Source organism: Sus scrofa, chromosome 3 (genome assembly GCF_000003025.6).
Source record: "Sus scrofa isolate TJ Tabasco breed Duroc chromosome 3, Sscrofa11.1, whole genome shotgun sequence".
NCBI lineage: Eukaryota > Metazoa > Chordata > Mammalia > Artiodactyla > Suidae > Sus > Sus scrofa.
The window spans coordinates 51,704,225-51,719,087 of NC_010445.4; the positions used below are offsets into that span (position 1 = coordinate 51,704,225).

A 14,863-nucleotide genomic window follows, 5' to 3' on the forward strand; every position below is an offset into this window, starting at 1 on the left:
GAGTTTGAGCCCCTTGTAATTCTGACCTTGAAAGTCTAGATCAAGGGCAGATGTGACTTACTGATGAAGGACGGAGAGGGCTGTGGAACTTAGTACCCCAGTCTCCACCATCTCAATAGCTTGCTTCATTTCCAGCTTCTTGTACAAAGAGACGATGCTCGATTTCGGCAGGTTCTTTCGGATTAGGATTTTACGTAAATATCTATGATCAAACTTCTTGAACCTGAAAATGAAAAGCCAACATTTTGGAAATCTTTCATCTCTGCAGGTGTGTTAGGCAAGCATGTATTTTTCTTCAAACAGACTACCATTTAACTCTATTCTAACAAAAGCCAGGAGAGGGCCTGGAATTCATAGACCTTGCTCGCATTTTTTTTTTAAATCATCGAATGTATGCATTTTTTTAAAAATAAAGAAAGAATAGCCCAGCGTCCTGAATACATTGAAGAAAAAATCCACCCAACAAAAGGAAGGGACAAGCTGTAATCAGGGCCAAAAGTGTGCATGACGTGGGGAGGGGCGGAGGTCTGACCCAGCTCAGCTCCAATTTCCAGGAAGAAATGAGGGGTTGGTTGGGGTTTCTGAACAAGTGTTCCATTCTAATGGCCCCTAACAGTGGCAGCTGCACTTACAGTAAAACTGGTCTATTCAACCAGAACCCAGTACATTTAAATGGCCCAGTACTTACAGTAGTTTGGCCCATTGTGCTGCAGATGATTTTTGAATTCAGCCAATTAGGCGGGGGTTGGGGGAACCACATATACTCTGACAGTCTGAATAATGGAGCATCTGAATAGGCCAGACGCCACAGGCCGCTGGCCCTTGTAACACAGCTCTGGCCGACCCACCCTTCAAACTGAACACATGGTGCGTTCAGAGCCAACCATCTGGAGCAGGAATTTTCAGCACCTCCAATCATTTTACATCCAGAGAGTAATAGGTCTGCCTGCTTCATGTTCTGGGCTGCTGGCTTAGTATCTGGTGACCGGTCTCCGGGTCTCTAAGGTGGATGGACTCCTTGGGTTCTGTGATCTATGCTTGGCTCCGACCCAGCCCACTCTGGCTGCAGCTGCATCACCCCTCCATCTGCTTGTTTCCTGCCTTTCTCCATGAGCAGCTGTTGGTGCTGTTTATCCCTCAATCCACCGCCATCGGCCCGCCAACCCCCAGGACATCTGGGATGCTCCTCGCTCTGGCCTCACCTTGACCTCAAGCTGTTCAACTCCAGCGGTTGCTGCTGCCCTGTTGGCCACCGGCTAGTCACTTCCTCCATGCCCCAGCATCCTGCTTCCCTTCCAACCCCCCTCACGGCTGCCTCCCAATCTCCTCTGCCCTTCTTCCCTCCTGCTCCTTTGGTGTGGATGCTTCTCCTCCTCCCAGGCTTATTGTCATCTCACCCACGCCCATGCTTTGGTTTCCACATCCTCACTGGCCACTCACAACCTCTCCCACCAGCCTCGATTTCCTCCTAAACCTGAGACTAAATTCCAAAAGGGGCTGAGCAGGTATCGGAGACACCGTAAGCAGAAGCAGTTATTTAGCTCTCAGCCTTCTTCTGTGGTCTGTAAGCCTAACCACGGCACTGTTATGTCCTGAGGCTCCATGGCAGAGGGGCTGACAGTCATTGTCATTTTCCCTTTCCTTGGCCCCTCTCCCATATGCCACAGCCAGTTTGTCCCTTCCGCCCTTCCTTATCCTCACTAGGCTGAACGCTCTGTGGCTCACTGAAAACAAAAGTGCTTCTAAAGCCAGACCTGAGCTCAATGTCAATGTTCCCTGTAGAACAGATTCACATACCTCTCAGAGTCAGTTTTCTCATCTTTAAAGTAAGAATAATAGTGATAACACAGGACTATTAAGGAGATTGTGTGAAAGCTAATTCCACTCTTTCAGCATTCATATGGCTGTTGTAGTTTGCCATGCCAGTGCCACTCTCCTCCATTTTTTTTTTTTTTTTTTTTTTTTAAGGACCACACCTGCGGTATATGGAAGTTCCCAGGTGAGGGGGTCCAACTGGAGCTGCAACTGCCGGCCTACACCACAGCTCAAGGCAATGCCACATCCTTAACCCACTGAGCGAGGCCAGGGATTGAACCCACATCCACATGGATACTAATGGGGTCATTACTGCTGAGCTGCTGTTTTAAGGGAACTCCCTTAAAAGCGTTTTGTCTTGAGTTTTAAAGGGCAAATAGAACTTCAGAGTATTAAAGCTCAAATAAGACCTGTCAGTATCGTACAGAACTTTATAATATCAGAGCTAGGCACCTCTGTACCATTAAAGCATGTCCCTATCTTTCCAATCTCTTGTCTCATGTTGACACCCTCTCTGACTGTGTCTGAACCATGACACACCTTCCCTTGCTTTGCATGTGGAAACACACTGTGGCCACAGTTGCTCTGCAAGGCTGCCACCATTTCTTTGCCTGAAGAACTCATTTTTTTTTTAGACTCACTCCCATCTCTGTATTATTACAGCTCTATGCATTTGCCTCTGTTATAGCATTCTCCACACTGAGCATAATGGTTCAGGTTCCTTCTCTCTTTCTTCCCCGGGACCTCGTGTACTGCACTGTGAGAACGTGAAACGCAGTAAGTGTGTCTTCCTGCCCTTAACATCATTTAGAAAATTAGGCATAGATTTGGCTAAACCAAAGAATATGAAATGACGTTTCACTGGGATAACTAGGAAATCTGACCTTAAAAAAAATCCAAGGCCTAAATTCTAGATGGGTAGATATTCACATAATTTAGATTCTACTTTAAACCTACGAGAACTGCTAAAATTATCCTTTCTACCGAATAAAAAAATCTCCCTTAAAAGCTCTTAGTTTCTGTGCTACCACCCCTAAGGGCCATATTTTGTTGTTGTTGTTGTTGTTGCCACACCACACACAGGGCACATGGAAGTTCCTGGACCAGGGATGGAATCTGAGCCACAGCTGCAACCTATGCCACCGTTTCGGCAACAATGGATCCTTAACCCACTGTGCCGCAGCAGAAACTCCAAAAACCAGAATTTTTAAGATTTGGTCTCTCTTGGCATCACCAACACCATTATGTGGGCAAGCCCTGGAGTGGAAATGTCTACTGTTGGTTAAGTCACTAATTCCTATATCCTCTGAATAGTTGGATAAAACTCTGGTCTTCCTCCTGCTCCTCCTCAGTAAACTCTCCTGAAGCCATGTCATTAAGAAGTATGGCTGTATGGCTGTAGACTCAATCCAGAAGAAGATGAGTTCTGAAATGTGAGATGTGGAGAAAAGGGGCATCCTTATGTGGAAGGACCCTAGGGGTGGCCTTCCAGGGTAGCCTCCTCCGCAATGGAGGGGACTCTTCCCGAGGTCCCTGATGAGTCTCCAAGCTCCCTTTGCAGCTTCATGAAGCCAGTCCTCCGGCTGCTGAGCATCTCTTATCATTGGGAAACCTGTCCTGGTTTGAATCGTCAATCTGGCGTCTCTCACGTCCATCTATCCATTGTACTAGCTCCTTCTGAAACAACTGGACCAAGCCTGCTGCCTCCTCCACCTGGAAGCCCCCTATTTTCCAGGACTTCTGCCTGCCTCCTATAAGGCATGGCTCTCAGGCCCGCTGTCTTTCTGGCCCCCTTCCTCGGGAGTTTTTCTAGTTTATGCTCAGCTTCCACTGGAAGCTTCTGAGGTTCCCCATGTCACATGGATCCATCCTCAGTGCTGAACCCTCAGCATCCTTACTTGTCTCGCACTTGGTTGTGGCTCCACTGCCCACACACATCTTCAATTCCAGCCTTCAAATGATCCATCAGCTGCCAAGCGAAACACAGGAAAATGATTGCTGGTGAAACGTTTGCTCTAAAAGACACACAAGGAAAGTGAATACACCTTGGAAAACAAAGTGGCTTTGCTTTTCTGGAGTGTGCCCTCTTTTCTGTCACTCTGTTCATGTAACTGAAGCTTATAATGCCTTTCCCTGGTGATGCAACTTAGAGCCATGATTCAAATGATCTGTAGATAAGGTTTTTTTTTTTTTTTTTTTTTTTTTTAGGGCCGCACTCACGGCATATGGAGGTTCCCAGACTAGGGGTCTAATCTGCGCTACAGCTGCCAGCGTACAACACAGCCACAGCAATGACAGATCTGAGCCGAGTCTGCAAACTACACCGCAGCTCATGGCAATACTGGATCTTTAACACACTGACTGAGGCCAGGAATTGAACCCGCCACCCCACAGTTCTGAGTCAGATTCATTTCCACTTCGCCACGAGGGGAACGCCGAGAAGATTTTTAATAAAACACATAACTTACAATGAATGCAAAGTGTCTGCTTTGTTTTGAACACTATTTTCTAGAATGATCTAGGAAATTACTCATTACTGAAATCATATGGATATGAAGCCTAAGAATTACTGTTCTTTTAATTCCATTGTGAAGGAAAATCAGTATCCAACTTACGCAGTTTCTGAAAATATAATTCTACAGATATGCTATTACAACAGTAACATATAACAACAAAATGTACCTATATGTCTCAGTTTTTATCCGATCATTTTGTCTCAGTATTTATGTTTTACCACCCAAGACAATTATACCACACTTGCTTTATCCAAATTGTTCAGAAGGATTTAGAAAAATACAGTCTCTTCAAAATTATGAATTAGTTTACAAGAATTTAAATTTGTAATCACTGAAGTTTATCATGGCTGCTAAAACTGCTTTTTGCAAAATAGAGAGAAAGCATCAAATTAATTCTGAAATAATTATGTACTTTCTACCAATAATTGTAACTTATTTAGGAAGAAAAATAAATAAGAAAGGGGTGAAATATCCAAGTTCTATTGTCTTAGGTATATTACCTAATTTCTTAAAGAACAGAGGAGATCAAGATAGAGACAAAACTCTCCAATCAGGTTACAGCATTACTTATTTAAAATTCTCACTCCCTATGCCCAAATGTCAAATCCTTTCAAATGACCTTGACAATTTTTCATTTGGGTTTCCTGGAACTAAAATGACTTCCTCAGGTGATTTTGGTGGTGAAATTCAGGGCTGATTTTGAAAGTCTTCATCAGTTTCTTGGCAGAAACCATGGTCAATTTCATCTTCACCTTTGTCAGAGTTGGATGTTTTCATGCCACCAGGCCATGTCTGCAGAAGCAGTGGAATTCTTTACCCCTCCCGTATTAAGAGTGAGGAAAGAGCAGATCCCATTCTAGAAGATCCCATTAGAACAATGCTTGTAGAAGCCAGTCGGGCAACTCTGAACGTCAGTCATCCCGATAGTTTTCTGAAGCATTGACACGACCAGGCTAGTCCCCAGTTTATATTAATACCAATCTAGATGCTGTTATGAAAGAATTTTGTGGATGCAGTTAAGGTACAGGGGTTCAGTTGTTTAAGCACAGGAGATGATCCTAGATAATCTGAGTGGGCCTGATGTGGTCATTTGAAAGGCCTGAAGCAGAAGAATATTCCACCTGTGCACAGCATTTGTTGCTCATGCTTGAGAGTTCCACTCTATACTTCTTCTTTCTTTTGCTTTTTTAGGGCCACACCTGTCGCATATGGAAGTTCCCAGGCAAGGGGTCCAATGGGACCTACAGCTGCCAGCCTGCACCACAGCCACAGCAATGCCAGATCTGAGCCGTGTCTGCAACCTACACCACAGCTTACGGCAACATCAGACCCTTAACCCACTGAGGGAGGCCAGGGATCGAACCTGCGTCCTCATGGATACTAGTCAGGCTCGATACTGCAGAGCGGCAGTCCACCTTTCTCGAAGGCCTGAACTATAGATTTTGGACCTGCCCAGCCAGTCCCCATAGGAGATGATGAGCCAATTCCTTGCAACAAAGCTCTTAGTATCTATCTCCTACTTGCTCTGCTTTCCTCATTGAACCCTGACAGAAACACTGCCAGCTTGGACCCAAAAAGGAAGAGAGAGGGAACAAAATGAAAGAAAGCTATTGGGCCCCCAATTCTGCAGGCAAGAAGAAGGCTGATCAAATGCATAGGCAGTTTGGCACCTGCTACCTTTTGTGAAAAAAAGGACCAATGACTCAGAGGGTGGAGGTGAGGACACAGAGGATGGAGGAAAGAATCCCAGAGGATTGTTCCAGGCCTGGAAACCAGACTTGGAAATGTGCTTGGGGATGGAAATGTGCTTGGGGATGGAAATGTGCGTAGGTCCAAAATCTATAGTTTTTTTCCCTTCCACACATCCCCCTTTTTTGAAAGGAAGTATCTACAGATGTCATCCTATGACTGTCCCCTGTATTTGGGGGGCAGATGACTTGTTTCTTGAGAGTCGGGGAGGAACTATATCTCATGACAGATGATACCCAGAGCCTCACCCATCCCTGACATAGATGCTTGAAGTGATGGGACTTGAAACTTTTCAACTGACAAGATTTAGGTGAGGTTTTGGTCTTTGAGTACATTCTCGAGTGGATTGAGACTTTGGAGATGCTGGGATAGAGTTACAATATTTTGCAAACAGAAGTCTTTAAAGGGCAGGCTGTGACAGGCAGAATAAATGGTCCCCAAAGATGTCCAGTTCCAAACCCCTGGGACCTGTGAACATGTTAGTTGACGTGCAAAGAGGAATTAGGATGGTGGACGAATTTAGGGTTGCTGTTCAGTTGACCTTATGATTGGGAGAATATCCTAAATTATCCACATGGGCCCAGTATAATCATCAAGAGGAAGATAGAAGGGTTAGTATCAGAGTAATGCAGCATGAGCAATCCCTGACTGATCCTTGCTGGCTGTGAAGACAGGAGGGGTCCATAAGGTGAGGAATGTCAGCAGCTTCTAGGGGCTGGAAGAGGCAAGAAAACACTCTTCCCTAGAATTTCCAGAAAGAAACACAGCCCTGCATCATATTTATTTATGTATTTATTTTGGCCGCACCCAAGGCATGAGGAAGTTCCCAGGCCAGGACCAAACCCATGCCACAGCAGTGACAATACTGGATCCTTAACCTCCTAGATCACCAGAGGGACTCCATGCAACAAACATCTTGATTTTATCCCAGTGAGACCCATTTTGAACTTACCTCCAGAACTATAAGATAATATCTGTGTAGTTCCTGCCATGGCATGGTGGGTTAAGAATCCCACAGTGGCTCCGCAGGTTCAGGACCTGACACTGTCGTTGTGAGGATTCAGGCTCGATCCCTGGCCTCACTCAGTGGGTTAAGGATCCAACATTGCCACAAGCTGCAGCAGAGGACTCAGATGAGGCTCAGATCCAGTGTTGCTCTGGCTGTGTTATAGGCAGGCAGATGTAGATGAGGCTCCAATTTGATCCCCACCCCCTCCAAAAAAAAAAAAAAGAATCCGAGCGCAGCAGCTCTAGTCACTGTGGAGGCATGAGATCGATCCCCGGCCCCACGCAGTGGGTTAAAAGGATCCGGCATTGCTCAGATTCAATCCCTGGCCCGGGAACTTCCATATGCCACAGTGTGACTATGAAATTAAAAATTAGAAAGATAATAACTGGGTTGTTTAAGCTGCTAAATTTGCCCTAATTTCCTACAGCAGAACTAAGGAAGTAATACAGTCACTCTTAGTAGAGCTGGAGAGAAAAGAGGCCCTGTCTAATGGCCTTACCGAAGCTCCATAGCACTCCCAAGGATGACACAGAGGGAATATCTTATTGTTATGACAAAGAGAGAACTTACACGGGTGTGAAGCTCTTCGTTGATAGATTCTTTTTTATTGGTCTTTCTAACATCCAGGTATCTGACCAGAGGGCCAATTGTGATTCCCTAGACATTAAATAACAAAATAGAGGTTTTTATTATCAGTATAGAGAGCAAATCTATTAGAACTTCCAATTTTTATTTCTGTTTTGCTAGTTCCTACAGGATAATTGCTTCATTGCTTACTCGAGTTCCTCTTTAATTCTTTAAATTCTGCAATAAAAATAGGCCTTATCAGAGTTCCCGTCATGGCTCAGTGGTTAACAAATCTGACTAGCATTCATGAAGATGAAGGTTCAATCCCTGGCCTCAATCAGTGGGTTAAAGATCCAGTGTTGCTGTGAGCTGTAGTGTGGGTTGCAGATGCAGCTCAGATCCTGCGTTGCTGTGGCTGTGGCTGTAGCTGTGGCGTAGGCTGGCAGCTACGGCTACTGTTTGACCCCTAGCCTGGAAACCTCCTCATCTTAAAATAACATCTCATTAGTTTGCTAAGAGATAAACTTCAGCCAAAATAAAAAACAATTTAGTATTAACTGCAATCTCATTTTCATCCATATACTATGTAGGCATTATCCTTCACCTGTACCCAGGATTAATATGTTTTATTAATTAAAAGGCAGCCAAATCTAAAGGTTACAGGATGACAAAAATCATGACCTAGAAATAGATGGGCATTTAGTTTGGGTGTTGAGCCACGTCTGAAAATCAGATAAAGCATCCCTTTCTTGGAATTATATTAATTTCCTTTTTTTTTTTTTTTTTTGTCTTTTATCTTTTTGTTGTTGTTGTTGCTATTTCTTGGGCCGCTCCCGCGGCATATGGAGGTTCCCAGGCTAGGGGTCGAATCGGAGCTGTAGCCACCGGCCTACGCCAGAGCCACAGCAACGTGGGATCCGAGCCGCGTCTGCAACCTACACCACAGCTCACAGCAACGCCGGATCGTTACCCCACTGAGCAAGGGCAGTGGTCGGATTCGTTAACCACTGCGCCACGACAGGAACTCCGAATTATATTAATTTCATACACAATCCTGAGAAGAATCTATTTATTTCAAATATAAAAGAAATCTACCAACCTGAATAAATAGAGTAAAATATATAACTACTAGGGTGGCAGTGACAAACATTTTCTTCCTAGGAAAGAGAGACAGAGGAAGCAAAAACGCAAGTGAAAAACTTCCAGCTCCTCGGACACCACTGTAGAAAATTATGCACTGGTCCTTGATGGAGAAGGGGAAAGTCCGAAACTGGTTACTGACATAGAAGAGAGTAAACACGCCTAGAAGGGGGGAAATATGTGTTAGAGCTGAAGGTCATGGATGAGGAGAAATACAGCAGCGCTAGCTGAACCCAAGTCCTGCATGTGTGCCATCAAAACAAGGCCACCTAATGCCATCACACTCATGATTGTCCGTCCCAAATAGCTTACAAAATTTTGCACTTCTTGGCTAGTTGTGTGATGGCAGGGCTTCACCTGTGAAGTCTTTTCTGGTAGCGGCCCAGTGTGTTAAGAGTAATAAATTTTTACACCCTTTCTTTTTAGGGCTGCCCCTGCAGCATATGGAAGTTCCCAGATTAGGAGTTGAATCAGAGCTGAAGCTGCTGGCCTACACCACAGCCACAGCCACACCAGATCCAACTCGGGTCTGTGACCTACACCATAGCTCACAGCAATGCCAGATCCTTAACCCACTGAGCAAGTCGAGGGATCGAACCTACAGCCTCATGGATCCTAGTCAGGTTTGTTACTGCTGAGCCACAAGGAAACTCCCTCTTTTTTTTTTTTTTTTTTTGGATACTCTTGATATAAGAAATGGCACACATTTTCTAGTCTATTTTTAGAAACTTTGCTCTGTCTTTCAAAACTAAGAAAAGTAAGGGTATTACTTGGGGTGTAGAAACACTTTTAGCAGCTCACTCTCACTGGGTCATCAGAGAAGGTGTGTGATTTTATAGGTGAGAGAAGCCCTTGCAATGCCTGGGGTCTGTGCAGGGCGAGGGTCTCTGCTGGTTGGTTTGGTTCTTCTTAAGGTTCAATGCAAACAAGAAAGGGAGTTGACAAGGTGCCCAAGGGGGGCTTCTGGCTGTCAGCAACTGGAAGGTGGGAGAGTTGGTTGAAAACACGTACTGGAGCTCCTGTTGTGGCACAGTGGAAATGAATCTGACTAGTACCCATGAGGACGCAGGTTCGATCCCTGGCTTCACTCAGTGGATTAAGGACCCAGTGTTGCTGTGGCTGTGGTGTAGGCTGGTAGCTGCAGCTCTTATTCAGCACTGGGAACTTCCATATGCTGTGGGTGTGGCCCTAAAAAGAAAAAAAAAATTAAGAAAAAGAAAGATAACATGGAGGTGTTTTGTGCCACATTGGTTTCCCATCCCCAAGTGGCCTGCATGGTTGAGCTGCCACCATTGCAGTGCTTCCTGGTGAGAAAGGTCCCTTCACTAAAGCTCTACGTGAAGGAGAGATTACCCTGCAGAACAATAAGCTCTCAATACCCTCACGGGACTTCTAATGCCACAAATGTCACGGCAAGCATCCTGTGCTAAGAGGGACACTGGTGGTACAGGAGACAGTAGAATTTAATTTTTCTTCATTTTGTTTTGTTGTCACAGCTCCTCCACAGGCTCATCATGGGACCTCAGGCAGGCTGGTCATTGGGACCTCTTCATGTACCCAGTCTCCTCGCCTGCTCTCTGGAGGTAGTGACGGTATTTACCTCGGTAGGTGGAGGGAAGGTTTAATAAATGTCATAGCTATAAATAACACAAAGCACGACCTTATATGTTCCAAGCCTTCCTGACTGTGGACTATTCTTAGCTCTGGTGAGTCAGGCTGGGAGTAGGAGAGCTGGGAGTAGGAGAGCTGGACTCTGATGCCTGGCTCTGTCCTTCACTGTGATGTGGCCAAGTCATTCCTTGGGGACTGTTCCATCATCACCCTGGGATAGAAAGTGGAGGAGCTGGATGGATGGTCACCAAGGGGCAACCATGCTGAGCATTAATCTCCCAGATGGTTTCCATTCTCGTTGGATGGGCCGAAGCTCTGAGGTGATACTTCTCTTGACATTAATTCTACGCCCCTGGAGATCCCTGCAGTACTAGAGCTGAAAGAGACTCAAGAACATTGTCCACACCCACTGTTTAGTGGTTGGGAAGAAGACTTGGAGTAGTTAACCATCTGCCCAAAGTCAAATAGCTAGTTAGTAATAATGAGAGGACTTGATAGGAAATGATAATTGTATATCACAGAATCTTTAATTCTTTTCTCTCCTGGAGACCCAAAAGGCACATACACTCAGAGTTAATTTTATGATTTTTTTTTTTTATGGAAGGAAAATTGGGGTTTTATGTACTATGCAACTTCAAGACAAGTCAGGCAAGAACCGACTGTGCCCACCTCTGCAAATATACAGCTACTCCGGAGTGCCCAGCTCAGCCCCGCTAGAAGCCCTCACAGTTAAAGCAAGGGTTTAACTAAATGGAATGGGGAGGGAGGCTTGGGGCAAAGAAACCGAGGCAGGGCCCTCTGGGGCTGGAAGGAGGAGCAGCAGGATCTCCTGGTAGCTTGTTTTTGGGCGTTCTCCCTCTCCTGCCCCCTATTCCTGCAAAACTCTAACTGCTGGCCTGGCTAGGGGCAGGAGGGGTGGGGGTGGAGGGAGGGGGTACTGATGGCGCCTCGATTTTATGAATATTTTTAATGTTTCTCTATTCTTGTTATTCTTTCTGAGGTCCTAAAGACCGTTTTAAACTTAGAACGGATATGTTCAAGTTGAGTTCTCAGCCATTTCTCCTAATTTCTCTTTGAGTAATTGGCATGGACAGACTGATGAAAGTCATGTAAAAAGAAATATTGGTCATGCTTCAAATATTGATCAAAATCATTTACAAATATAATCCTTTCTAATTAAAAGGTAATCATATCTTGTTTAGTACTGAGTGTTCTTTTCAGTTCCAGAAACATAAATGTACAAGATAAATCACAAGCTACTAGTCAAGATATCTCATGTTGTTAAATTAGGCATATTTTATATGGGGGATAATAGTTATATTGTGGAGCTGTCCTCACTAATTAATACTAAGCACTTTTCAAAACTATAGATTCACTTCCTTTGTTTCTATATGTCTCCCTCAGCCTTTGACTAAAGTCACCTCTATTATTTAGGAGACTCATTTCTTTTTTTTCTTTTTCTTTTCTTTCTTTATTTTTTTTTTGCTTTTTAGGGCCACACCTGCAGCATATCGAGGTTCCAAGGCTAGGGGTCAAGTCAGAACTACAGCTGCCAGCCTATGCCACAGAAATAGCCATGTGGGATTTTACACCACAGCTCATGGCAACGCCGGATCCTTAACCCACTGAGCAAAGCCAGGAATCAAACCTATATCCTCAGGAATACCAGTGGGGTTCGTTAACCACTGATGCACAACAGGAACTCCTAGGAAATAAATTTCTAACAGAACTCGCCTTACACAGGCTATAGTTTTTGAGATCTCACTTTTCCCACAACAAAAGTGTAAAAGAAAGCCCACCTATATCTGATCTAAAGTGCAAGCATCTACAAACCAGGAAAGAAGTGAAGAGTGAGAGATAAATGTGCTGAATTATATGTAAATGTTTAGATGTGGAAGTGCTTCCATTAAAAAATGTGCCTCCATTCCAGCCTTGCCTCAGCGAAGAAACATATCAGCCAGTAATTATTTTGAACTGACTGAGGAAGCAAACAGGGAACATTCCTGGTCACCACAAGGTGCAAAATCCCCCTAACCAGTAAAACCAGTTATCATCACCTCATAGCTTATGCTTTAACCTTGCAGGAAGGAATAAGAAAAAAATAAAAAAAGAAGCAGGTAGGACTCTGCAGTCCCTGCTGTGTCTTACTGATGGCCCTCCAGATCTGGCAGAAGGCCAGGGTGAAGCAGATGAAGGCCCAGTGCCACTCATGGTTCTTTCCCACGGTGGACACGCCCATGAAGATGAAGATGAGGGTCTCGCTGACGCTGCTCAGCATCTTCATGAAATACTTGATGGTGGTGTAGGATGTCTGGGACACGTTTTCTTCCACATACTTTTTCATGGTCACCGCACAGGCTGTGATTCTGCAAAAGAACCAGAGTCTCAGAGAGAAGCCACAAGACCCTCCCTCTACCTTCAGTGACCCTTCCTCGTGGGGATGGTGCAGATACACAAATCTGCTTTGATCCAGAGAGACATCTTCTCCATTCCCCTCTCTGGTCGCAGATTGCTCCCAGTTTTCTTTCTTCCTTTCCTGGTTCCCCCTAAAGGGTCTGCACAAGTGGAGGATGGTGGGGCAGGTGGCATGCTTTCCACACAACAAGAAGGTGCACAGTTCATGCAGAAGCCGGAAGCAGGGCTGTTTCTGTCTTGCCCTCTCCGTCAAGAGCTTGGTAAGCCCTACTTCTTACTTGCCTTACATCAGAATAAATCCAGTGAGGTTACCTAGAAAGACTAATTCAGCACAGACCCTTGTACTGCAATGTTTCCTACAAAAAGTTAGTGAGAAGTTCTTCATTTAAAGTGTTTTGTTCTACGAGTTCCTGTTGTGGCTCAGTGGGGTTAAGCATCCGACTGGTATCCACGGAGGAGTAGGGTTCAATCCCTGGCCTCACTCGGTGGGTTAAGGAAACACATTGCTGTGAGCTGTGGTGTCGGTCGCAGATGCAGCTCTGATTCGACCCCTAGCCTGGGAACTTCCATATCCCACAGGTGCAGCCCTGAAAAGATCCCGCCCCCCCAAAAATGCGTTTTGTTCTAGAGCTACTTAGCAAGTCTGGAAGGAAAACACAGGGCCTTTGCCTTGTCTTAGTAGTTGACTCACTTTTAAGGAGGGGAAAGGATGCGTGCCTAGACTTTCTGCCACTATATTTAATCAACACACATATTTTTTCTATAAATAAATAAAATCCCGCCCAAGTAGTTGGGTATGAGAATACTGTCATAAAGAAAGCAATATGATTAGCTATAATAAGCAGCATTCCAAGATCTACAAGAGGATAAACATTTCAAAAATATTTTCACTAAGAAGAAAAAACACCTGCATTTCTGGTCTTATCCCATCTCTCCAGTTTCATTAGACACTGAGCCATCCTGGAACTGTCATGTGAGTTGAAGGAAATAGCAGAAGGCAGAGCCCAGGAATGACAGTAGCTCATGGCATACCTCCCTTTAACTTCAAAATAATGCATTTTTCAAGGAAAAAGAAATAAGGACTGAGGAGAGATTTTCCCCTCGGCCTTCCCCTGTCTCTGCCCTGCGCCAGCATTTCTGAGCATAATAAATTGACCTTATAATGGCTACGCTGTCCTCAGGCAAATCATTGGAACAGAGGACATGCAAAGTACTGGAAGGAACATTTGTTTGGCAAAGGACCCAAATCAGAGTTTACCAAAAACCACCGAATCCTGCAACACTTTTGAGGATTAGAGTTACAAGTCAGGCCTTTCCCTGATGCTGGTCCACAATGCGGGGTCTGAACTTCTCTTTGATTGATTGGATGAGAATTGGCCCTGGGCTTGTACTCACGCCAGGATGCCAGATAGATAGAGTGTCTCCGCCACTAAGTAGGACAAGTAGCTGAACATGAAGACAATGAGGGGTTCAATCGCAGAGATGTTCTGGGTGAAACGTGTGATAAACGCGGAAATGAATCCAAAAATGACACCGAAAAACACTCCCCCGAGCCCCACAAAAATGAATCGGGCACATCCAGCCAAAATGTCCACAGGCTCTATGTCTTCAAATTTATGCATCTTTGTGAAGGCAATTAAGATATTATATAAGACCTAGAAAAAGACAAAACAAAAGAAAATTAACATGAATTAGAAATGAGACAATTTACACACAGATTCTTAACTCATTAAATAATGCACCACAATAAATTACATGGCAAGAAGGATGAACCCGGCAGCCTGAGTTTTATTATTTATTTATTTATTTTTTGTCTGTTTTAGGCCCGCACCCAAGGCATATGGAGGTTCCCAGGCTAGGGGTCCAATCAGAGCTGTAGCTGCCGACCTACACCACAGTCACAGCAACGCAGTATCCAAGCCTTGTCTACAACCTACACCACTGAGCAAGGCCAGGGATCAAACCTGTGTCCTCATGAATGCTAGTCAGATTCGTTCCCTCTGAGCCAGGACAGGAACTCCAGCCTGACTTTTAGATGCGT

At 44.7% G+C, this 14,863-nt stretch overlaps 1 protein-coding gene across 1 annotated transcript in view; it reads right to left on the reverse strand.

Annotated features, from left to right (window-relative positions):
• Positions 1-14,863, reverse strand: part of SLC9A4 (solute carrier family 9 member A4) — a 63,996-nt gene that overhangs the window by 18,224 nt on the left and 30,909 nt on the right. Inside the window, exons 3-8 of the mRNA XM_003354711.3 lie at positions 14,218-14,477; positions 12,556-12,773; positions 8,756-8,958; positions 7,660-7,746; positions 3,714-3,784; positions 62-223 (exon numbers count right to left, since the gene is read on the reverse strand). Coding sequence (XP_003354759.1) covers positions 62-223; positions 3,714-3,784; positions 7,660-7,746; positions 8,756-8,958; positions 12,556-12,773; positions 14,218-14,477 — 1,001 coding nt within the window. The remainder of the gene's footprint in view (positions 1-61; positions 224-3,713; positions 3,785-7,659; positions 7,747-8,755; positions 8,959-12,555; positions 12,774-14,217; positions 14,478-14,863) is intronic.